General features: G+C 45.0%; 1 protein-coding gene across 2 annotated transcripts; it reads left to right on the top strand.

Annotated features, from left to right (window-relative positions):
- The first annotated feature begins 384 nt into the window (after positions 1-384).
- LOC120711700 (mitochondrial pyruvate carrier 4-like) lies at positions 385-26,551 on the top strand. 2 transcript variants are annotated; one of them, XM_039997320.1, is made up of 6 exons: positions 385-502; positions 627-752; positions 1,151-1,249; positions 1,363-1,415; positions 26,023-26,096; positions 26,224-26,551. In XM_039997320.1, the coding sequence occupies exons 2-6, from the start codon at positions 698-700 to the stop codon at positions 26,273-26,275; spliced, it is 333 nt and encodes a 110-aa protein (XP_039853254.1). In that variant the 5' UTR covers positions 385-502; positions 627-697; the 3' UTR covers positions 26,276-26,551. The 2 variants fall into 2 exon arrangements, with proteins under 2 accessions (XP_039853254.1, XP_039853253.1); XM_039997319.1 differs by having other exon boundaries at positions 392-502; positions 595-752.
- The last annotated feature ends 19 nt before the right edge of the window (positions 26,552-26,570 follow it).

Here is a 26,570-nt window from a genome sequence, read left to right as displayed (position 1 = left end):
GTATCTAAATCAAGAAAAATAGTTCTGGTACCTAGAAAAATATGAAATAATTCTGGTACCAAACTTTTTTTATAGCTCTTAGGAAATAAAATAATGGTACTGTAAAAGTTATGGCTTCTAATACTCAGTATAGCAGCATGGATAAATAACTCATTTAAACTAGACATATTGCAAGATCTAATTTAAAAACAGAAATAAAAAATATAAAAATAAAAAAACCGCCTGAGTGAGCCCTCGCTTCTCTATCTCTGTGGCCCTGCTCTTCCTCGTAATTTCTCCTTGGACCCGAGTTAAAAAAAAATTCTCCTTGGACTTTCGAAAGGGCAGCTTGGCAAGCAAGCCAATACGAATAAACTGATCACGGCAGGTCGGCAATAGACAATACCAGCGAGCTGGTCACCGCCCAAACAGGTGGAGCTCATCCACAAGCTAGTGTCGCTCTCGCCTATCTCCGGCCAGCGTCTCCTGCGATCTCCGGCCACCGGCGGTGCCGGACGGCAAGGTGACCGATCTCTCAACGACCGACGTGTCCGTTCTCTGTTCTCTATCCGTCCACAGTAGTTTTGCTTGATTGGTAGCTGGAATCGGCAGCAGCTTCAGCTTCGGCTTCGGTTGTGAACGTACAGTTTGGTGTTCTTCTGCAAGGAAGTTCATTAGATCAGAAGGGTGGCACAAGATCCGTAGAACAGCCTAGACCATGGCCGCCTCGAGATTTCAAGCATTTTGGAACCATCCTGCCGGCCCAAAAACCAGTTGAGTTTTCTCCACTACTCCGATGCAATTATGCAATCCAGTTTCTAGCTAGTTTTTTCTACCCGTAACCAGGTCTAACAGGCAATGTTCAGATCAAGGACGTTGGAAAAAAAAAAACAAGCATCGTGTAGAAATAAGTAGGACCGGAATGGTCAATTAACTTGTAGGCTTGTAGCACTTTGAAAAGATGAACTTCTTCAGCCTGCTTCTTCAATTTCTTTTGTCCAATAAAAGACACATCTTCTGAAGTGGATAGCATATATTGGTATATACATCTAGTGCAAAACTGCAAATATATTTTCAGGCGCAAGCAAGCATGTGATGGCTACTGAATACATAATAATGGATTTGGGATATTATGACTGTACTTGGGTCTGTTAATTACCTTCCTTTGCAGTTCATTTCTGGGCCCCGACATTCAAGTGGGGCATCAACATGGCCAATCTTATTGACTGTACTAAACCGCCTGAAGAGATATCCTATCCACAGCAAGTTGGTATGTTCTACTGCAAATGATCCCCGCTCAATCCTACGCTCTTAAATTACCGATCAAACAAACAAGTAGTCATCCATCGCCTACTGAGATTCGTGCCAATCTACTACGTGCAGGTCTGGGTTGCAGTGGACTCATTTGGGCGCGCTATAGTATGGTCATCACCCCGGTAAAGCCATATCTCTTCAATGACTTATCTGTCACATGCGTTTAAACTCCCACACCATTTTAAATCTTGCACCTTCGGCGTTTCAGCTTAGTTAGTATCTTTCTCCTATCTCTGAACATATAAAAATTAATTGTTAAACCTACTCTTAAACACCGAAGAAAAGGCAGAATTGCTACTATTAATATCTTTAATCCTTAATTTCGTATTACAAGTCTACGATACGTAGGCCTATCAACTACACCCCATAAATAAATTGATGCAACATATGTAATTCATAAAACAACAACACCAATATCTTTACCACTGCTCAATGCTACTATTACTAACACACGATGCTACACTATGCTGATCAGCCAACTGTACTATATTTGCAAAGGTTATATATACACACACACACGCCCCCATCACTATGGTTATACCTATATCATCAACTACATTACCGTACAAAACATAAATTCTGTGCTACTATTCTATACTAACATACAAATTACAAAAAATAAGAGCCAAACCATTGGTCAACAGGTCATGGCGCGGCAATGCCGCGCCAGCCTTTCTAGTTTACATCTATATATGCTGCCAGTGGCTTTTTTGTAACTTCAATTTACAAATGTTGATCCAGTAAGATATGGATCGAGGTTTTTGTCAATTGTCAATTCTCATGTGTTGTTGATGGAACACTCACTGTTTTGGGAGCATGCATCATGCAGGCATCGCAGAACCACGCGCCCCAGCTTTGCCAATCGTCTTTCAGTTAAGTATATACTATGTTCTAAGCTACTAATTTCGTACTTCACTACTACAGAAACGCTAATTTGTGGGTTTCCCAACCGAGAACGCCAGACCGGGACAAAAGGGGGTCCTTTTGTCCCGGGTCTGGCAACCGAGACAAAAGGTCCCTTTTTTTTCATGTTTTCCTTTTCTCAATTCTTTTTCTATTTCAATTATACTTTTGCATTTCAATTAAACTTATGTATTGGAATTCAGTGTATATGATCTCCACTAATATATACATATATATATAGTTACTTATATAATATTTGTCCTAGATAGTTTTCATATATAAATTAATTCACTTATATATATATACACATATCTATACATGTGAATTCCTTTACATATGAAAATGTCTAGGACCAATATTATATATATATACATATATATTATTGGAGTGCTTATATATATAATACATACATACTCATAAATAGAAATTTAATACATACACACACATATATATTTACATAGGTATATTCGTTTTTAATTACATATATATGCGTATATTATCATATTTGCTGCGATTGTCAATATTAGATAGTCCATCATAATAGAATTCGCCTTTTGGATCGAGGACTTGCTCAACAATAAATCCGGACAATTGTTCTTGAATCGCCATAATCTTTTCCTCCGGTATGAGTTTATCGCGCATCTCCTCGACATATGGAAAAAGGGGATAATTAATTTCGACTAATTAAAATACGAGTTCAAATATTAACAAGTTTTTTACTTACTTCCTCCTCCCAATCTGTCCAGGCCCTTAGAGGACCTACCAGACCATGTATGTTCTTGCATACATAGTATGCGCATAAATTAGTGTCTTGTTTCTGCCTCATACACTTTAAGAGAGAAGAAATTATCAGGTATTTACATGAATATATAATAAAACTAATGAATCATGCAACGAATCATCCAAGTGCGTACCGCAAAATCTGTCTTGATCTTCAATTCCTTGTCAAATTTGCCTGAATGATTTTTAGTGAATTGTTTCCAAATCCTGTGCATGATTAGAACAATTATAGTCAAGTAACAAAGTGATTCAAATTATCGGTCATCGATGGAGTAGTGGTAGAATTACTTTTTCATCATGTTAAGAAGATTTTCATATTGTTCTGGATTTCTCCTCAATGAGTCCATAACCACTAGTAGGCTCTTCTCGGGAATTATGACAATTAGGACCTAGTGTTCACTGCAAGATTATACGGAGGCAGTTTTTGGTAGTTAAGGTTTAAACAATTCGATTACAGAATAGAAAGAGTTAGACGGAAGGAATCACTCACGCAAAGTTGTAAGGAAACAATATCATTTGCTTGTTGTGATGAACGCTTATGTACTTGAACAAGTTTTGGAATAGCTCATCGGAAGTGTCGCGTAGAATCCTCCAATTACAAGTAATTGGGTCGATGAAGCCGAGGTGAGAGTATCCCTTTCTCCAGCAAGTTTTTATCTCCATTCTACATGATACCGAATAAATCAAGGGATCAGTATGTTGAGATCATGCAAAACAATACGTAAGGAGAGTAAAATACTTACAGAACCCACAAGCCGACCATAGAGATGTCGAGGTCCTCCTGATGGAATAGTTGGTAAATTTCTTCCCAGTTTATCCATATAATGGCCTCCACTCGTAAGAAATTATCATCTTTAATCTTTGCGCCCTGCATGAAGATGCAATCGGCCATCGCACGCATGTAGTGCTGGTGCAGCTTATACATTTGCGTTGGAAGCACGGACACTACTTCGGGGGGTACAAGAGATTTTCCCAGCTCATACGTCCATTTGACGACCACATCGGCCTTTGGAATATCTTCTCCCACTGCAATCTGAGCCGCCATCAGGTTTGATTCTTTCAAAAATGTAACAAAGTCTCGTTGTTGCGTCATCTGTCCCACTACGAGAGGCTCTATTGATTGTTTCTTTTGGGCTCCGAGCTGTGGAACATCGGACGACGACGACTTTGATTGTCTCTTCTTTTTCTCAGTAGTTTTGATAATTGTGCGTTCGTAGTCTGAAGGGGGATCTCTCGGAATGAATTTTCTCTTATTTGCTTCGCACATTCCCTTAAAAAATTTCAAATCTATCGGATTTATAACTTTCTCGGGCTCCGGCTTCGGCTTCGGCTTGAAGTGCTCTTTAACTCTTTCTTGAGTTATCCGATCGCATTCTTCAAGGCTCATGTCCCAGGGTTTAATAGGAGCCTCCTTGGTTTTCTTCTCCTTTTCCTTCTTCTTTAGAGGCTCCTTAGCCGGTGCAGCTACCTTCTTTGTCGGCGGCTGTTTCTGCTTCTTTGCCGGCGGCGGAGGGGGTGACCATGGAGGCGACGGTGACTCTTGAGTGTTCATCGGCGCATGAGATGATGGTGATGGAGAATGTGCCGGTGAACCTTGCCGAAATAGTTCTGCCCTTGGGGAGTTTTGTGGAGATGCCGGCCTTGGAGAGGCATGCTGAGATGCCGGTCTTGGTGTTTGATCATCCGACTTTAGGACAATGTAGCGCTTATCCCATAGGATGTAGCCATGAATGGCTTCTGCTAGTGTCCTCTCCTCGTCGCCTCCAGGAATATCAAGCTCGAGTGTCTCCCAACCCTGGCACACCTGCTTCACGCCAACTCTTGTGTATCCTGGCGGAATTTGCTGCCCGTGGTACACGCCGCCTGGTTGGGTTGGCATGGCAGTACCGTACGCAACAGTGAACATTAAGTTCTTAATGGCAGCCTGCAGGTCACAAGGTGTCCGCTGGGTGATCTCATCCACTGGAAATCGATGCGGGGCCGTCACTTCAACTGCGGCCTGGATCCCCGTTGGCTCGACGACGGCGACGTCTGTGGAAGCGCAGCTGCTTTTCCGCTGAGACAGATGATCGGCTGCGACATTAGGCTCTGGAGGCACCGTTTGCGCTTGCTGTTGCTGGCTCATTGCTATGGCCACTTGGCATTGAACTTCTTCCTCCAGTCTTTGATCGTGTGACATGAGTCGTTCCTCTAGCCTTCGCAAGTGCTCCCGCTCATCATTCTTTCTTCTTTACCGGCTTCTATATGATTCAATGTAATCCCTGAACCCATACTTCCACGGAACCACGCCTTTGCCTCTTGTGCGGCCCGGATGCTCTGGATTCCCAAGGGCGTAAGTCAGCTCGTCCCTCTTTCTATCCGGCTGGAATGTTCCCTCGGCCGCTGCTTGTATGGCCTCCTGTAGTCTCTGGGCTGCTCGCTGGATATTTGGCCCATAGATGCAGTCACCAGTGAATGGGTCCAAGCTTCCCCCGTGACCATAAAACCAGGTCCTTGACCTTTCAGGCCAGTTCATGGTCGCAGGTTGGATGCCTCTGTCAAGCAGATCCTGCTCCATCTTCTCCCATTTGGGTAATACAAGCTTGTAGCCTCCTTGGCCTAGAGTGTGATGGTACACTTTCTTCGAGGTATTGTCTTTGGCCTTCTGCACCTTCTGAAGCCCAAGCTCTGAAGACTTGTATTCCACAAATGCATCCTAGTGACCCCTGAGCTTTTCAAGCTCGCGGTAAATACGGGTGGGGTCCCGGTCTTGATATATTTCTTCGTCAAAATTTTCTTGAATGATTGCAGCTGTTCGGCCATCTTACTAAGGGTCCAGCACTTGCATATCTCTTCGGATTCAGCTAGAACCATGAAGTTTTTCTTAAGCTCCCGCCAGCACCATTCTTTTTCCCTTTCGGGTACCGCATCTCGTTCCTCGCTTGGATTGGAAGCTTTTTAGAGCCTGAAGCTGATCGGGATGTGGTCCCTGACAATACATCTGGATTGTCTTATGAATTTTTTGGCGGCAGCTTCTGGAGCGATCGGTTCGCCATCTGGACCAACTTCCGTTATAATGAACCGCCCTTCCAGTTTTTTTGTTGGGCCTCGCTTCGTCTTTTTCTGCTGCGACGATGATCCAGACGGCTATAAAAAAAATATTCATAGTATTCATATAGATTCAGATGAAAATATGATTGTCACTACAAATAAGTATAGTTGTGATATGTACATTAGCACTTTGTTCAGCAGCAGCGTCATCCTGAATAGATGGTGGCTCAATTCCATCACCGGACATATTCAAATATATGTCGTTATTGCTGCCATCATCAGCTTGTTCAGGGACATCTCCTTGACCTTCGGCAATCATATTCAACAGGAACTATTCGTCTTCCGCGTCTGTGTGTCGCGGGTCCATTGTAACTAAAATATGAATACAAACAAAAACCCTTAAAAATTCTCTAAGTAATTCACATCAATATTGACTAAGTAATTCTCCAAGTATGTCACTAAGTAATTCAATGAAATATTCACTTATTAATTCACACAGTATTTCACTAAGTAATCCACTAAGTCATTCTCCAAGTAATTTACTAAGTCATTCTCCAAGTAATTCACTAAGTCATTCTCTAAGTATTTCACAAAGTCAAAATGCAATTTTCTACAATATTTTGTAGTCGCTAAGTAATATACATGAAATATTCAAGAAATATTATAAACTTTTGACATATTTGCGCAGTATGAAATTGTATTTAAAGGTGATAGGAATGTTCATGTTATACTTGCCTTCCTCAAACTGCTCTTGCTGCTCGAAGTGCCCCGCGGAAGGTGGCTCCTAGTACTCCTCCGAAGGATCAGCGTCTACTCACGATCGCAATGCCAAAACAAGGTCCAGCACATACACATACAAGTAAACAAAGACAAATGCTAAGAAATAGTACAATAATACATAAAAACAGCAAACAAAACTGAGCTAGAACTATTCTACGCATTACAACAATCGCGTGGACATAAAGAACACCTAAAACGGAGCTAGAACGCGAAATCTAGGGCTAAAACAAGGTCCAGGGACTAAACCAGGGACTAAAACACAATTAAAGGTTAGATCTAGGGTCTAACGTGAAAAAAGACAAGGACTGGATGGCGGGTTCGAAAACTGGAAAGCTCAGGGGCCTAAACGCTAAAAATAGGGCTGATTTGGAATTATTTTTGAACTGCAGTGGATCGCGGGTTAATTTCCGAAAAGTCCAGGGGCCCTTTAGCAAAAAGGGTAGGCTGAAGCGGTATCTAAGGATGAGGGCTGTCGGATCTAGATCTGGCGGTTCGGGTTTGATCTGATCTCGATCTAATCTGGTGCGTTGGTTGCGGATCGGGCGGCCGGGACCTAACTGGCGTGGGACGCGGCGGCGCTCGGCTCAGGCTCGTCGAAGCTCAACGTTCTCGGTGCTTCGGGGGTCGATTCAACCTGTGCTCACCGGGGGCTCGGGTCGGCCGGAGATGCAGTGCAGCGGCGTGCAGCAGGGTCGACGGCGATGGCAAGCGGCGGCAAACGGGCGAAGCTCGTGGAGGAGGCGCTGCAGGGGTCCTCCGGGCTCCTGGATCCCGTGATTCAACTCGTGAGGGACCTGCGAAAGTGCAGCGGGCCGGGGGTCAGTGTCACCGAACAGTCCAAATAATACCGATCAAGTGCACTAATTAACCTTTTAACTTAAACCTCCGCTACTGCACTTCACCAGTACACCCAGACTGCCTGCTTTAACCAGGATTGATTGCAGACGAACTCTCGCCAAAAGACGAGCACAGGTGATTACAAGCAACCAAGGTTTTCAAACTTAACTTACAACCAGAGTTAAACAAAAGTCTTCAAAATTAATTTACAATAAAGTTTTACAAGTCAGGGTTACATTTCGAATACAGAGTTCAAACGCAGCGGAAAATACACACAGTTTGAAACAAGCTTCAAAAATACCGTACGGTAGATAACGTCGATGACAAAAGACGAGCTTCACATCTTGCCCACTGATGTGAGGCTCACCTGCCTGCACTTCACGGAGAAGGCGGAACCCACTCGAACGTCCAACTTGGAGAAAGAGGTTGACCACTCCAGGATGCACCGATTTCCTCGAAGTCTTCCGGAATACAGCCTGCTCAGAAGGGTTACAACCAAACCCTGAGTATTCTAATACTCAGCAAGGCTTACCCGTCTATGGGTATACCTAGCCCATTACCTAGACATGCACAGCTCTTTGGCTCTGGTTATTTTGCTAAAAAGCTACTAAAACTGGATCCTTACTTTCAATATTTTAGCTCCAATTGTGTTGATAGCTAGAAACTAGGTTTGCCTAATTCTCTAGAGCACACATGGTTAATCATATTATCTTTTCAAGAATATCAACAAAAGTTCATCTATTCTCTTTCTGCCCTTTCAATCCTTACTACGATGCGACGCATTGACCAAGGCTCTCATATCCGTGAGTCACGGCGAATCGATCCGATTTAACCTTGCAAGGTGGACCTAACTCACACGACACGCGTAAACCCCGTCGGGCCACACACGTCAACTGTTCCCATAATTACCCCGAAGTCTGAATCAAGCCCGCAAGCACCCAGATGATGAGCCCCGCACGTGCGAACACCCAGTGAACCCGTGGGCTACTTCACCATCCGTCAACCCTACCCAGCACCGCAGGTCGAGATCCAGATTCCGACGCAATTTAGGTAATTAGCTTACCGGTTTCGACTACCTCCTACTTCCGGCATGTGGTTAGTACTGTTCAATCCTCAGTCAAAGGGCCAACAACGGAACGGTCCTCAATCGACGCAGGCGGAGACTCAACTTTCCTTAATCGAAGGATTAACATAACTCTAGAGCAGCATGGATCAAAACAGGAGCTTGCTTGAATGAGATTACACATGCATGGAATCATTAACTAGCAACAAGAATTTATCGAAAAGAAAAGAAAACAAACACTAATAGATCCACAAACATGTACATAGACCATGCACCTGGAAACTTTTTCAGTGGACTACACATCCAAAGAGTAATCTACTGAGTAAATTTCAGAATTTTTAGAGCAACGAAACAACCAGTATTAAATAAACTAGTTTAAACACAAAATACAATTTAAGCAGGGGCAAAAGTGACATTTTTCATGCATTAGCATTTTTCTACTGAAGATCTTGATTTTAGAAACTTAACAAAATTTAGTTTCATTTTTGGGATTTTTCTGCATTTTTCTACGATTTTTGGAAGATTTCTGCAGAACTCAACAAAAATAAATAAAACCACCCCTAATACCCTGACCCGTGGGTCCCACTTGACAGAGAGAGAGAGAGAGATGGGGAGGTGCGCTCCCCTGTTTTTGCCCCGGCCGCGCACCAGGGCCGTGGCCGTGGTGGTGGCGGCGCTGCCGCCCGCCCACGGCTCGCCGGCGGTGGGGGCTGGCCCGGCCGCAGCCAGGGCACCCGGCGGGGCTAGCGCAGGGCGGAGCAGGGGGGCGGCCGTGGGGTGGCGCAGGGAGGGGAGCTCGCGAGGCGGCCGCGGCGGCGCATGGCCGGGCTTGCGGCGGCGCAGTGTTCCGGCCCGGCCATGGCCGGCCGGCGGCGGAGGCGGTGCGCGTCGCGGCCAGGGGACCCAGGCGGAGCTAGGGCGCGCGGCGGTGGTGAGCAAGCTCGCGCAGAGGCGGCACGCGGCGTGCGGCGGCGGCGCACGGAGCGCCCGTGGTGGCGCGGCGTCAAACCGGCGGCGGCATGGCCAGAACCGAAGGGGGAAAAGCTCGGAGAGCTTGAGTGGGTCGCAAGGAGGCTCACTGACGACTCAATTTGAGTAGAGGGAGATCGGAATGTGGAGCTCGACGGCGAGGCAGAGCTTCAGCACGGAGCAGCAATGGCGGACGCGGCGCAGGCGCTGATTCGGCCTAGGGTTGGCTCGAACGAGCTCGGGAATGGGACGGCGTGCGTGCTGGGCAAGGCGAGGAAGGTCGAGGGAGGTCGAGGCGCGAGGAAATGGCGGCGAGACGGCGGTGGGCGGCCAGCACAGCTCCGGCGACGGCGAGCAGCGGGACTAGGGTTGCTCGGCTCTGCTCGCAGCGCGTGGAAGGGGAACGAAAGGGAAAACGGACACGGCTCTGGGAGAGGGGATAAGGACGGCGTGCGAGCGCGACAGGCGAGGATCGCCGACGGCCGACGCGTGGCGACCCCAACGTCGAGGCCGGCGAGGCACTGACCAAACGGGGGCACAGTAACCGAATTTGTGTGATTTTAGCCGACTTTGACCATCCAAAGCTCCAAATTTTACATTGGAACAAGAAATTTGGCCAAAATAAAAGTTGTAGAGGACGAGAAAATCTACAACTTTGCTTTTGGGCGAAAGTTAAAATGAAGCTCGGATCATTGAGAAAAACTGGGTCGAACTTGGCTAAACGATATTTACCGTGAGAACTCGATTAACGCTAACGACAAGATTAACTCCTAATTAGCAAATCTAAGCTCATGATTAGCGCATCAGTAACACTGGGGTGTTACAGCCTTCCCCCCTTAGAGGAATCTCATCCCGAGATTCAGCCATGAGAGAATATAAAAGACGAGGAGGTTCGATAATGTAGTACCTGGATGAGCGCTTAGAAAGTCCGGATACTTGGATCTCAGAAATTCTTCCTTCTCCCAAGTAGCTTCTTCTTCGGAGTGATTACTCCATTGAACTTTATAGAATCGATTAGTTGTGCGACGAGTAATCCGATCCTTGCGATCAATAATCTTGATAGGATGCTCAGGATAAGTGAGATCAGACTCTAGTTGAATTGAGTCACTATCAATAGCTTCAGTTGGAATTCTCAAACACTTCTTGAGTTGTGATACATGAAAAGTGTTATGAATTGCTGAAAATTTTGCTGGAAGATCCAACTGGTAAGCTACAGGGCCACATCTCTCCACAATTGGGTATGGATCAATGTAGCGGGGTGCTAATTTTCCTTTTACTCCAAATCTTTGAACGCCTTTCCAAGGTGATACTTTTAAGTATACATGGTCACCAACTTTAAAGACGAGTGGATCAGTCCTTTTGTCTGCGTAGCTCTTCTGCCGAGACTGCGCGATTTTCAAATTTTCTTGAATATGGCGGACTTGTTCTTCGGCTTCTTGAACCATGTCGGGACCAAAGATAGTCCTTTCACCTGCTTCAGACCAATTCAAAGGTGTTCGACATCGACGACCGTATAAGGCTTCAAATGGTGCCATTTTGATGCTCTCTTGATAGCTATTGTTATAAGAAAATTCCGCTAATGGCAGACATTGATCCCATTTATGTGGATAAGCTAAAACACAAGCACGAAGCATATCTTCTAAAATCTGATTGATTCTTTCTGTTTGGCCATCTGTTTGAGGCTGGTAAGCAGAGCTGCGAATCACACGAGTTCCTAAGCAAGTATGCAATTGTTCCCAAAAGCGAGCTGTGAATTGGCTTCCACGATCAGAGATGATAGTCTTGGGTATACCATGCAGGCATAAGATACGCTCAATATATAACTCAGCATATCTTTTTGTGGAATAACGAGTACTGACTAGAATAAAATGTGCTGACTTGGTTAGTCTATCAACCACAACCCAAATCGAGTCATAACCTTTTTGGGTCTGAGGTAACCCAACTATAAAGTCCATACTAATATCTTCCCATTTCCATTCAGGAATACTCAAAGGCTGCAGAGTTCCTGCTGGCTTGAGATGACTAGCTTTAACTCTGCGACAGATGTCACACTCAGACACATATTTAGCGACCTCTCTTTTCATCCTAGTCCACCAAAATTGTTGTTTCAGGTCCTGATACATCTTGTTGCTACCAGGATGGATAGATAGTCGGGAAGTATGAGCTTCATCAAGAATTTGCTTTCGGAGTTCAAAATCCTTAGGTACCACTTTTCGGTTCTTGAACCATAACACATTCTTACTATCTTGGTGGAAACAGTTTACTTTCGGATCTCCTTCTGATAATCTTCTTTGAATTTCCTTTACTCCTTTATCTTTCTTTTGTGCTTCGATGATCAAATCACGAAGAGTAGGAGTAAGTTCTAGATGAGCCAATGTGCCATGGGGTACAATGCTCAAGTTCAGCTTTTCCATCTCAAAACAGAGAGACTCACTCAAAGGTATAGCAGAGAGGCAATGACAGTGAGCCTTGCGGCTTAACGCATCAGCAACCACATTTGCTTTTCCTGGATGGTAGTGCACTTCGAGCTCATAATCTTTAATCAACTCAAGCCATCGTCTTTGACGCATGTTCAGATCAGATTGAGTGAAAAGATATTTGAGGCTCTTGTGATCTGTATAAATGTTACACTTCGTGCCCAGAAGATAATGTCGCCAGATCTTCAAAGAATGGACTACAGCTGCTAATTCCAGATCATGTGTGGGATAGTTCTCTTCGTGACGCTTGAGTGATCGAGAAGCATAAGCAATCACCCGATTCTCTTGCATCAGAACACAGCCAATTCCAGTGCCCGAAGCATCACAATAAACATCGAATGGCTTTGTAGTATCTGGTTGAGCTAAGATTGGTGCTGAAGTAAGTAGAGTTCTTAACTTCCGGAAAGCTGTCTCACATTGGTCACTCCAATAGAATTTGGTACCTTTCTTGAGAAGTTCAGTCATGGGTTTAGCAATCCGAGAAAATTCTGGTATGAACCGACGATAATAACCCGCTAACCCTAAGAAACTTCGGATTTCAGCCACTGAGGTTGGAGCCTTCCAGTTCAGTACATCCTGTACTTTACTGGGATCTACAGAGATACCCTCAGTTGTAATAACATGACCTAGAAATGGAACTTCCTTTAGCCAAAATTCGCACTTGCTGAGCTTAGCATATAACTGATGTTCCCTGAGATGCTGGAGTACTATATGAAGATGCTGAGCATGTTCTTCTTCCGTCTTTGAATAGATTAAGATATCATCAATGAATACCATGACGAATTTATCCAGCTCTGGCATGAATACCGAATTCATGAGGTACATGAAGTAGGCTGGAGCATTGGTTAATCCAAAGGACATAACCAAATACTCATAAAGACCATAACGAGTGGAGAATGCTGTTTTTGGTATATCTGATGGCCGGATTTTGATTTGATGATAACCAGATCGAAGATCTATCTTCGAGAAGAACTTGGCACCGGCTAATTGATCAAAGAGAATATCAATGCGAGGAAGAGGATATTTGTTTTTGATGGTGACCGCATTCAAAGGTCGATAGTCCACACACAATCGTAACCCATGATCTTCCTTTTTCACGAACAAGGCTGGACAACCCCATGGTGAAGCACTGGGTCGGATAAAACCCTTATCTAATAACTCTTGCAACTGAACTTTCAATTCAGCTAACTCACTTGGAGTCATTCTGTATGGTCTTCGAGATATGGGCGCTGTGCCGGGCTGTAACTCAATGATAAACTCAATATCCCGAACGGGAGGCATGCCTGGCAAGTCCTCCGAAAACACATCGGGGTATTCACAAACCACCGGGATTACTTCTAGAATCTTCCCCTCAAGATGGTATATGATAGTGGTTGGAATTTCACGCTGGGAAAGGTGAATACTCAAAATGCCATGCGTGGAAGAATTGATTCGGACAATGCGAGATGAAGTATCAAGGATAACACGATGTTCCTCCATCCAATTCATTCCAAGAATGATATCTATTCCTTGGTTTGGAAGAACAATGAGATCGGTCTGGAAAACTTTCCCACCTAGGTCAAGGGATACACCCAGAACAGATTGACCGGCTTTTAACGGTGCACCCGGTGCACGAATAATATATGGTCTTTTCATGTGGGTTACTTGTAAGTTGAGCCGTGCTACGCACGCTTCGCTGATAAATGTATGAGATGCTCCGGAATCAAATAACACAACAACAGGGCGCTGGTTAACAGAAAACATGCCCGTCATCACTTGAGTACCGTCAGTAACATCTTCCAATGTGGTGTAGTTCACACGACCCGTTTTGATAGGTACAGTCTTCTTCTTATTATGCTGGGTACTAGAAGTTGAAATTGGTGTAGGAGGTTGGTAATTGACTTGTCTGCGTGGCATTGTACAATCACGTGCAAAATGCCCAGGAAGCCCGCAGTTATAACAAGGATAGTTGCTGGGGCGTACAAACTGCGAAGCGGGAGGTCTCTGCCCTTGCTGTGGCGCTGGGAGACGTGGTACCCACGGCTGCTGCTGTGGCGGCCTAGCGACCCAACGGCCTTGCTGCGGTGGACGACTTGGAGCCTGCTGACTTCCTATTTGTACTAGCTTGTACTTGTGGGGCGCACTGCTGGAAGATCCAACAGGTGCCTTCCTCTTTTTGTCGGCCTTATGAGCTAAGGTAGCATCTTCTTGAGTAATAGCCTTATTAACCAGTTCTGTAAAGTTGGCACAAGTAGTTAGGGCCAGTTTGTCCTGCAGCTTGGTATTCAGTCCTCTCCTGAAGCAATCCTGCCTCTTTTCATCACTATCCACATGAAAACCACCATACTGAGCTAACTGGTTGAAGGTTTGAGCATATTGAAGAACAGTATTGTTTCCTTGCTTCAATTCCAGGAACTCTGCCATCTTCCTTCTCATCAGACTAGTAGGAATATGATGGGCCTTGAATGCTGCCACAAACTCATTCCAAGTGAGACGCGCACCAGCGGGGAGTAGAGACTTGTGATTAACCCACCATATCTTCGCTGGGCCTCTCAGTTGTTGCGCTGCAAAGGCGGCTCTTGTCTACTTATGTACAATTGAGGATACTAAACTTGTCCTCAATGGTGCGAATCCATGCATCGGCTTCAAGAGGATCATCTGCCTTGTGGAACAGCTGGTTGGGTGGCCAGAAAACCGACATAGTCAGTTTCTGCTGGTGGTGCTTGTCGACCTCTGCCGGCATTGTTTTGCACTAATTGCCTCATCAATTCGGTCTGCTCATTACGGTCAGCGATAAGAGCTGCAATAGCCTGAGCCAAGGAGGGAGGTGGTTGTGGCTGTGCTCCTTGATTCTCATGTTCAGGGTTGGCAGCGTGGTTATCACCCATCTGCAAAATAACCACCCCTTGGTTAGCCATTCCGCTATCAGGACTAATTCATGCAAATAAAGAATGTGCATATCTAATATGAACACACAGCATTAATCATTTCCCTTGCGATATGGTTCACCAAGGAAGAAAAATAAACTGACTTGCTTTGGTTGAAACCTCATCTACTCACTTGAACCACAGATTGGTAACTCGGGGTTGCACAGCTATTAACTACGAGGCGATCAAAAAAAACATTTTGACGAGACGCAACCACAAACAACAAAGCGATCAACCAACTCAAATAAGCCAGATGCATGCACGTTCTATCGTTTCTCACCCAAACAAGTACCAAATATGGCATACGAAGACGACTAGTGGCACAATTACGTACTCTCCCTATATATACTAGTCGTTCCTACGATCAAGGATTTCATAACGCGCTTAACAAAGTTAGTGTTCCTGCAGACAACCAAGACAACAAGAGAGATATAATTATCCATTTCTGGACCCTTCGTGCCAGCACACACGAACGGCCCCCATGTGTCCTACGCCACACGGGTAACGCATATGCAGTTTCCCACATATTCACCCATACATTACCGTCCACTATAGAGACGGCACCCAAACGTTTGACGCTGAATGGGCAGCGCTGCATACGTCATAACAACGTATTCACTTCCCGTACACTCACCTTACGGGACATCCAAGGGTAGACGTGTCCCAAGGGTCACGGTCATGACCAACCGCATGACAGGTTTACATCTCGTAACATTTACTTACGAGATGGCCGTGATCACAATCACACGGTAAGAAATCCGCACTCCATATCAGGCGGCAGATAGCGACAGGCTCGTTTGAATTGAGCCTTATCACCTCCTCGTATGCTCATCATACGGGACCCGTGCACGTATGAAACACGTGGGCTATTCTAAGGACTACCAGAATGCTTACCTTGCTTACCTCAGCGTAGGTGCGTCGTTACAGAATAGTAGTTGTGCACACAAGTAAGGTTTAACGAGAAGTAAATGCTGGAAGTGCTGGAATGAATAGATACTTAGATGCCTCCTAACTTATAACACATAATTAGGGCATACGAACTATCTATCCTATTCCTTAGCGCATCTAGCGTCAACTTTTCGAAAAACCCAAAAATTTTGCAGTTAAGCACACAAGTAATCACCCCCTAGTGCAATTAGCTCTGATACCAGCTGTCACCGAACAGTCCAAATAATACCGATCAAGTGCACTAATTAACCTTTTAACTTAAACCTCCGCTACTGCACTTCACCAGTACACCCAGACTGCCTGCTTTAACCAGGATCGATTTCAGAGGAACTCTCGCCAAAAGACGAGCACAGGTGATTACAAGCAACCAAGGTTTTCAAACTTAACTTACAACCAGAGTTAAACAAAAGTCTTCAAAATTAATTTACAATAAAGTTTCACAAGTCAGGGTTACATTTCGAATACAGAGTTCAAACGCAGCGGAAAATACACACAGTTTGAAACAAGCTTCAAAAATACCGTACGGTAGATAACGTCGATGACAAAAGACGAGCTTCACATCTTGCCCACTGATGTGAGGCTCACCTGCCTGCACTTCACGGAGAAGGCGGAACCCACTCGAACGTCCAACTTGGAGAAAGAGGCTGACCACTCCAGGATGCACCGATTTCCTCGAAGTCTTCCGGAATACAGCCTGCTCAGAAGGGTTACAACCAAACCCTGAGTATTCTAATACTCAGCAAGGCTTACCCGTCTATGGGTATACCTAGCCCATTACCTAGACATGCACAGCTCTTTGGCTCTGGGTTATTTTGCTAAAAAGCTACTAAAACTGGATCCTTACTTTCAATATTTTAGCTCCAATTGTGTTGATAGCTAGAAACTAGGTTTGCCTAATTCTCTAGAGCACACATGGTTAATCATATTATCTTTTCAAGAATATCAACAAAAGTTCATCTATTCTCTTTCTGCCCTTTCAATCCTTACTACGATGCGACGCATTGACCAAGGCTCTCATATCCGCGAGTCACGGCGAATCGATCCGATTTAACCTTGCAAGGTGGACCTAACTCACACGACACGCGTAAACCCCGTTGGGCCACACACGTCAACTGTTCCCATAATTACCCCGAAGTCTGAATCAAGCCCGCAAGCACCCAGATGATGAGCCCCGCACGTGCGAACACCCAGTGAACCCGTGGGCTACTTCACCATCCGTCAACCCTACCTAGCACCGCAGGTCGAGACCCAGATTCCGACGCAATTTAGGTAATTAGCTTACCGGTTTCGACTACCTCCTACTTCCGGCATGTGGTTAGTACTGTTCAATCCTCAGTCAAAGGGCCAACAACGGAACGGTCCTCAATCGACGCAGGCGGAGACTCAACTTTCCTTAATCAATAATCATGTCCAACTTTCCCTCCGCCCGGTCTTCAATTTCCTTCTCATTGCATTATTTCTCAAAACACTGGCTGAAGTAACAACCCTATATCTCGCGGGTGATAGGAAATCACCCGTCTTCTACCGAGTTTACTTAAGCCTAGCAGTGCTAGCGATACCTACACTAGTAAGGACACTGGGTAATCAAGATTATGCATCTATGGTTCCAATCAATTCCTTAAACGTAAAAGCACAATACTTAAAGTATAACATGGAATAATTAAAATAAGGGATATGCTCCGGGGCTTGCCTTGCAAGTCAGTGGGGTTAGCGGCTTCTTCGGGGGCGTGCTCAACGGCTTCCTCCTGCTGCTCTTCTGCTTGCGGCTCCTGTACCGGCTCAGCGATCAGCTCGTAGGCGACTTCGGTGTCGGCGGCTACACGAGGAAAATATACCATGCATGAGACTCAAGAAATGATGCAAAGCACTACTCACAACGAAAGACATGGACCAAAGTCCAAAAGCGTCTACAGAGCAACCTTACAACTAGGGTTACGATAGCAATGGTTTAGAACGGATGTGCAGCTTTTGGTTCTAAGGCCTTTTAGCCTGAAGTGCTTCCTATCAAGCAAAAGTTACGAACTCGCTTCGAAGGATTAACATAACTCTAGAGCAGCATGGATCAAAACAGGAGCTTGCTTGAATGAGATTACAAATGCAAGGAATCATTAACTAGCAACAAGAATTTATCGAAAAGAAAAGAAAACAAACACTAATAGATCCACAAACATGTACATAGACCATGCACCTGGAAACTTTTTCAGTGGACTACACATCCAAAGAGTAATCTACTGAGTAAATTTCAGAATTTTTAGAGCAACGAAACAACCAGTATTAAATAAACTAGTTTAAACACAAAATACAATTTAAGCAGGGGCAAAAGTGACATTTTTCATGCATTAGCATTTTTCTACTGAAGATCTTGATTTTAGAAACTTAACAAAATTTAGTTTCATTTTTGGGATTTTTCTGCATTTTTCTACGATTTTTGGAAGATTTCTGCATAACTCAACAAAAATAAATAAAACCACCCCTAATACCCTGACCCGTGGGTCCCACTTGACAGAGAGAGAGAGAGATGGGGAGGGGCGCTCCCCTGTTTTTGCCCCGGCCGCGCACCAGGGCCGTGGCCGCGGTGGTGGCGGCGCTGCCGCCCGCCCAAGGCTCGCCGGCGGTGGGGGCTGGCCCGGCCGCAGCCAGGGCACCCGGCGGGGCTAGCGCAGGGCGGAGCAGGGGGGGCGGCCGCGGGGTGGCGCAAGGAGGGGGGCTCGCGAGGCGGCCGCGGCGGCGCATGGCGGGGCTTGCGGCGGCGCAGTGTTCCGGCCCGGCCATGGCCGGCCGGCGGCGGAGGCGGTGCTCGTCGCGGCCAGGGGACCCAGGCGGAGCAAGGGTGCGCGGCGGTGGCGAGCAAGCTCGTGCAGAGGCGGCACGCGGCGTGCGGCGGCGGCGCACGGAGCGCCCGCGGCGGCGCGGCGTCAAACCGGCGGCGGCATGGCCGGAACCGAAGGGGGAAAAGCTCGGAGAGCTTGAGTGGGTCGCAAGGAGGCTCACCGACGACTCAATTTGAGCGGAGGGAGATCGGAAGGTGGAGCTCGACGGCGAGGCAGAGCTTCAGCACGGAGCAGCAATGGCGGACGCGGCGCAGGCGCTGATTCGGCCTAGGGTTGGCTCGAACGAGCTCGGGAACGGGACGGCGTGCGTGCTGGGCAAGGTGAGGAAGGTCGAGGGAGGTCGAGGCGCGAAGAAATGGCGGCGAGACGGCGGTGGGCGGCCAGCACAGCTCCGGCGACGGCGAGCAGCGGGGCTAGGGTTGCTCCGCTCTGCTCGCAGCGCGAGGAAGGGGAACGAAAGGGAAAACGGACACGGCTCTAGGAGAGGGGATAAGGACGGCGTGCGAGCGCGACAGGCGAGGATCGCCGACGGCCGACGCATGGCGACCCCAACGTCGAGGCCGGCGAGGCACTGACCAAACGGGGGCACAGTAACCGAATTTGTGTGATTTTAGCCGACTTTGACCATCCAAAGCTCCAAATTTTACATTGGAACAAGAAATTTGGCCAAAATAAAAGTTGTAGAGGACGAGAAAATCTACAACTTTGCTTTTGGGCGAAAGTTAAAATGAAGCTCGGATCATTGAGAAAAACTGGGTCGAACTTGGCTAAACGATATTTACCGTGAGAACTCGATTAACGCTAACGACAAGATTAACTCCTAATTAGCGAATCTAAGCTCATGATTAGCACATCAGTAACACTGGGGTGTTACAGTCAGGGCGGCATGGAGTCCACCGGCGGCGAGGAATCGTTGCGGCGGAAGGAAATACCTGCGGTGGCGTTCGGCACAAATTCCGGCCACTGCAGGGGCTGTGGCCGAGGTTGGGCGGCTCCACGAGGTTCCTGGGCTCACTGCGGAGGAGAAGCAGCGGATCGGAGATGGCGGACGTGGCGGCGGAGAAGCAGCGGATCGGAGATGGCGGAGAAGTGTTGGGAGAAGAGGAACAAGGCGCACACATATATAGGATGGGGGCCTTTTTGTCCCGGGTGAAGCCACCACCCGGGACAAAAGGGCCTTTTTGTCCCGGGTCGTGGCTTCACCCAGGACAAAAGGGGGGGCCTTTTGTCCCGGGAGGAGCCACGACCCGGGACAAAATGGCCTTTTGTCCCGGGTCGTGGCTCCACCCGGGACAAAAGGTGTTTTTGGCGGGCCGGGAAAATTCCCAGCCCGCGGCCCTCCTTTAGTCCCGTGTGGATCTACCACCTGGGACAAAAGGGGCCCGTTTTCCCTCATTCCCGACAAATCTTATATTTGTTTTTGTTTCTTTTTACTTCTCTTTTAAAATAGGCTTTAATTTGTTAATTCAGTTAATAAATTTTGATTACAAAAATTATGGAACAAAATTTCTTATCTCTATATAAACTTGATACACGCAACAAAAATAATTAATTTTCATTCAAGTGATTGGGTCAACGAAATATCTAACTTTTTTGAAATCATATTTGTTATTTTAACCATGCAAAAATATATTAGGTGAACAATTTTTTTAAACTGTTTCTTTTCGACAGAAAGTGGATTCTATCACGATATTAACGTTTAAAATGTGAATTTTACATAAAATTAAGCAATTTCATGATATTAATGAGTAGTGTGTGAGTTTGAGAGATAGTGTGTGTGTTAGTGAGAGAGTATAGTGTGTTAATGTGAATGTAATTTCATGAAATAAATAAAATTAGTTGAGTAATCCATTATTGAATGAAAATTATAATTGAGTCTAATTAAGTGAAAAATATAAAAAATGATATATATAACACATAAAGTATAATTGTACAGTACATATATAATAAAAGTATTCGAATTGCGATTATGTTTTTATACAATAATATAAAATGATTCAAGTACATGAAGGATTAGCGGTAACAGACTTTTTCTTCACAAATGTCCCTTGATTATGATCACGGCGCAAGTATGGAGCATCATCATTGGCTAGCAGGATGCATGGATCAGCATTTACTTCGAAAGATGGAATGGCGACAAAATTATTATATTCTTCTGACAAGTTTGTCTTGTCCTCCACTCCAATGATGTTTCTCTTTTCTGATAGAACTATGTGTCGCTTAGGCTCATCCTTTTGCTTGTTTATCCCCTTCTTTGGCTTGCTGGACATGTCCTTAATGTAGAAAACCTGAGCGACATCCTGGGCTAGGACAAATGGCTCGTCTCTATACCCAAGATTGTTGAGATCAACTATTGTCATCCCATACTCATCTTTTGTTACCCCTCCTCTAGATAGCTTAACCCATTGGCAACGAAATAGAGACACCTTGAAATTGGGACCGTAATCCAGCTCCCATATCTCTTCAATGTAGCCGTAATATGTGTCCTTTTTTCCATTATTGTCCGTGGCATCCATACGAACACCGTTGTTTTGGTTGGTACTCTTTTTTATCTTGGGCTATCGTATAAAATGTGTTTCCATTTATATCGTACCCTTGGTATGTTAAGATATTCCAAGATGGTCCCCTAGCCAATAAGAACAGTTGTTCACTTATATCCATGTTATGCATTAGATGCTTCTACAACCAGCTGCAGAAAGTGTTCATGTGCTCACGTGTAATCCATGCCTCAGACTTTTCCGGGAAATTGGAGAGCAGAATTTTCTTGTGTTCCTCGATATATGGGTCAACCAAGGATGATTGTTGAAGAACCGTATAATGCACTTTCTTGAATGAGAAATCATCTGTGCAGACATAAGATTTCTTTCCTAATGTATCCTTTCCAGTTAGTCTCCCCTCATATCACGATTCAGGGACTCCAATCGGTTTAAGGTCATCAATAAAGTCAACACAAAAGTCAATGACCTCCTCAGTTCCGTAGGCACTGGCAATGCTTCCTTCTGGACGAGCTCGATTACGAACACATTTCTTGAGTACCCCCATGAACCTTTCGAATGGGAACATGTTGTGTAGAAATACTGGTCCGAGGATATCAATCTCTTTCACAAGGTGCACTAGAAGATGTATCATGATGTTGAAGAAAGATGGTGGAAATATCAGCTCAAAGCCAACAAGACATTGCACCACATCATTTTGCAGCTTTATCAAATTCTCCGGGTCAATTATCTTCTGAGAAACTGCGTTGAGGAAGGCACATAGCTCCACGATGGTTAACCGGATGTTATCAGGCAGAATCCCCCGCAGCACAACCGGAAGAAGTTCGGTCATAAGCACATGGCAGTCATGGGACTTGAGATTTGTAAATTTCTTCTCTACCAAATTTAAGATTCCTTTTATATTGGATGGGTATACAGATGGAACCTTTATACTACTCAAGCAGTCAAACATGGTTTCTTTCTCTTTCTTGCTAAGAGTATAGCTGGCAGGACTTAAGTATTGTCGTCCATTATCTCGCTGTTGTGGATGTAAGGCATCTCGTTCTTCCATACGTTGCAATTCTTGACGTGCTTCTACTGTATCTTTTGTCTTTCCGTACACTCCCAAGAATACTATCAGGTTGACGCAAAAATTCTTCGTGAGGTGCATCACATCAATTGCATGACAAACATCTAAGACTTCCCAATATGGTAGCTCCCAAAATATAGATTTCTTCTTCCACATGGGCGTCATTCCGTTTTCGTTCGGAACAGGTTGGCTACCAGATCCCTTTCCAAAAATAACTTCTAGATCTTTTACCATGTTGAAGACGTCTTTACCACTACGGTGCATCGGTTTTGTTCGGTGGTACACTTGGCTTTTGAAATGCTTGCCCTTCTTTCGTACCGCATGCCTGATGGGAAGAAACCGACGATGACCCATGTATACAACCTTCTTACAGTGAGTCAACCATATATTATCGGTATCATCTAAACAGTGTGTGCATGTTTTGTATCCCTTGTTCGAATGTCCTAACAAGTTACTAAGAGCAGGCCAGTCATTGATCGTTACGAACAGCAATGCTCGTAGGTTGAAGTTTTCCTGTTTGCATTCATCCCACATCCGTACACCTTCATCGCCCAAGAGCAATAAGAGTTCTTCGACCAATGGTCTTAGGTACACATCAATATCATTTCCGGGCTGCTTTGGACCCGGGATAAGCACTGGCATCATGATGAACTTTCGTTTCATGCAGAGCCATGGTGGAAGATTGTACATACAAAGAGTCACATGCCAAGTGCTATGACCACTGCTCATCTCACCAAAAGGATTCATGCCATCCGTACTCAAACCGAACCTTATGTTTTTCGCATCCAAATCAAATTCAGGCTACGTTCTATCTATTTTTCTCCACTGTGACCCATCAGCGGGGTGTCTCAACATCGATTCTTTCTTGCGTTCCTCTTTGTGCCATCGCATCAACTTAGCATTATCTTTATTTCTAAACAGACACTTCAAACGTGGTATTATAGGCGAATACCACATGACCTTCGTAGGAACTCTCTTTCGGGGAGGCTCCCCCTCGACATCTCCAGGATCATCTTTTCTAATCTTGTAACGCAATGCACTGCATACGGGGCATGCATCCAAATTCTCGTACTCGGCTCGGTAGAGGATGCAGTCGTTGGGGCATGCATGTATCTTTTGCACTTTGAATCCTAAAGGGCAAACAAGTTGTTTGGCTTCATACGTTGTGGTAGGCAATTCGTTGTCCTTAGGAAGCATTTTTTTAACAAGTTTGAGTAATTCATCAAATCCCTTGTCGGATACACCATTTGTTGCCTTCCATTGCAGTAACTCCAAGGTGGTGCCAAGTTTCTTCAATCCATTTTGACAATCTGGGTACAACAACTTACGGTGGTCCTCTAACAACTTCTGGAACTTCAACCTCTCCATTTCACTCTCACAGTCTACCTGCACATTGTGCAATGCCAGCCCCAGATCATCGCTGGGATCATTTTCTGCTACATCTACTTCGGGCTCTTCCATGGGAATATCGTCATCGAATGCACCGATTCCAGCATTCCCGGAAAAGTGGTCGTCAAAATCTTCTTCTTCATTGTCTTCCATGGTAACCCCCTGTTCTCCGTGCTTCGTCCAATAAACATACTTCTCCATGAAACCATTTACGAGAATGTGGCTGTGTAGGATTCTTGAAGATGAGTAATCTTTGTTATTGTTGCAATGAACCCACGTGCACCACATAAAACCATTCTGCTTGTTTGCCTCAGCCACAGACAAAAAATAATGCAGGCCATCAATGAATTCTTTCGAACGTCGGTCAGCATTGTACATTCATTGCCGGTCCATCTGTATTTTAAATAAATCGATTTGAATTCTTTACACGTATCGAATAAATAAAATATATCAAACCTAAATTAAACTAAATGTACCATAACATGAATAATTAAAAGATCTGCAATATCCATCATACATCTTGATTAATTAAAAGAGTACTATACATGAAACTTAAAAATTCGGACAACAACACACAGGTTTTCAACCGTCCTTGTGTTGGAACGCAGAATGCTCTAACGGATTTCTTGCTGGCGCAGAAGATGGCGGAGCTGAAACCTCCGAGTTTGGTGGTGACGAACCGTAACGCCGCAATAAATCCTCAAGATCAAACGGAGGTTCCTCGCCCCTTGCCATGCATTCTCTATATTCTTTTTCCAAATAACGGAGCGCTGCCCTATGAAAAACACTAGGTTTTTTGGACCGACGACCTACTCGAGTTGTGCCCTTCTCTCCAGATGGACAACGATCACCCCCACCGACGCCACTCCCTCCAGCTACTAAAGCCATATTTTACTGAAAAATACCTTTATTTTCCACAAAATTATAAATTCTTACCATTACAATGCAAATAATATTTACTATTACAATTACAATGATCAGATTAATAACTCTTGCAAATAACAATGAAATCATATAAAAAAATGAAATGTATCATTAATTGAAAGAAATCTCTAATTAATTGAAAGAAATCTCTATAACTTCTAATTACTTTGACACCCTTCAGTTCCAGGAGTACACTCTTTTCAATATCCAGAAACCCTCTAGAAGAAAAAAAATCTTTATTTCTGAAAATGTAAATGTCAGTAACCTCAACCCTGCGGTGATGACACTGACTTTTGGGGGGACACGGTGCGATACAAGGGTGTCACAAATCGGCCAGTCGCAGCACCAACATTTACGATTAATAGGCACAACACTTGTCACAGACAGCGTGCTCGTTGATATGCTCTCAGTACAACAACGGCCATGCTGACTGCGTCAAATGCTGTTTTCTTATCAATCGGAAGTGTTGGTGATGCGACCAACCGATTCGCGACGTCCTTATAGCGCATCTTGTATCCTCGAAAGGTAGTGCCATCACCGTTGGATGGAGATTAACGACGTATACTTGTTTCGAAATAAAGATTTTTTTTTAGCTTCTAGATGGTTTCAATGTGAGCCTGAATAAATACATCACTAGAGTGTCAAAATAATCCATTCATAATACAAAAAATTCTAATATACTCATTTCATTAATTCATTCATGAATACAAAAATCAACTATCCACAATATGGTCATATATACAAGTACATCACATGAAGTGTCTACACTCATTCTAAAAATTTCTACTATCCACATACTCATCTAAATCTAAAAGAAACTCACACCTACATATGCAATCTAAATGTCCAAGAAATGAGCTAGCTACATATTTTCTCTATTTCTAAAGCATGAAATGAGCTATACAAGCCAAGGAAGAAGAGAAAAACAAGCCCCAAACCTTTAACGCCGATGGATGGACGGGGAATCAAAGATCTTCACAAATATGGTGAAGAAATGAGCAAGAACTCCTCTCTCCTGAGCCAAGAACAGCAAGAATAAATGAGCTGAATGGCTCGGGCGGGGGGAGAGAGAAGGGGATAAGGGGGCCAAGGAATTTTGTCCCGGTTGGAGACACCAACCGGGACAAAAGGGGGGGCCTTTTATCCCGGTTGGTGCCTCCAACCGGGAGAAAAGACCCCTGTCCCCCCTCCCCGCTGGCGCGGCTAGCCGTTGGACCCGGGACAAAAGCCACCTATTGTCCCGGGCCCAAAGGCTGTCGGGACAAATGGCCTGGAATAAAGGCCTGTTCTGTAGTAGTGCTTGTTGCTTTCTTTCCTATGCTATGTAGAAAAACTGGAACCTTTTCGGCGTGAGCTCCACACTAGCTGGTACGTGCGTCTACCAGATAGCACGCAAAATACGGTACGTCCGTTGGGCCATGTTCGTCTGCAGTGCTGCGTCAAGTTTTTTTTTTTTTTTGCCCCCTGCAAAATCTGACGAACATGCACGGCATAATTAACTCATACTACTAATAATATCTGCCTCACAGGAAAGATTACTTCAGTGATGAGGGCACCGCCGTGATGGCACCTGTGGATTGATCGATGCAGCCCGCAGCTACGGTCAAATTAAAGGAGAGACTCGATCGGTGTTGAGAAGAATCTGCAGGGCCCTGCAACGCACTTTGTATTTACCACTTGTGTGCTGTTTTGTTCAGTGTGTAATACAGTTCGTTCGGCGTGTAAACTTTTGTGTTGGTGCTTGGTGGTGAATATGTTTGTTATCGGGATTCAGAACAGAGCATCTGATGGTGGAATAATCTGCTACGCGAACTTGATAATAAATTGCATAGCAGAGCACATGTTTATTCAAATAAATTCGCGGTTGATGCACATA

The sequence above is a fragment of the Panicum virgatum genome, chromosome 6K (assembly GCF_016808335.1).
Source record: "Panicum virgatum strain AP13 chromosome 6K, P.virgatum_v5, whole genome shotgun sequence".
In the NCBI taxonomy this organism is placed as follows: Eukaryota; Viridiplantae; Streptophyta; class Magnoliopsida; order Poales; family Poaceae; genus Panicum; species Panicum virgatum.
The sequence above is the reverse complement of the archived record's forward strand: the minus strand, read 5'-3'. Positions and strand labels throughout refer to the sequence as shown.

What these genes read in the sequence shown, in the direction of transcription:
- LOC120711700 (XM_039997320.1), top strand. Translation starts at nt 698, where the DNA reads ATGGCCGCCTCGAGATTTCAAGCATTTTGGAACCATCCTGCCGGCCCA. An exon ending in ATCCTATCCACAGCAAGTTG is followed by an intron (nt 1,250 to 1,362) that starts GTATGTTCTACT and finishes TACTACGTGCAG; the next exon opens with GTCTGGGTTGCAGTGGACTC. An exon ending in CAGATAGCACGCAAAATACG is followed by an intron (nt 26,097 to 26,223) that starts GTACGTCCGTTG and finishes TCTGCCTCACAG; the next exon opens with GAAAGATTACTTCAGTGATG.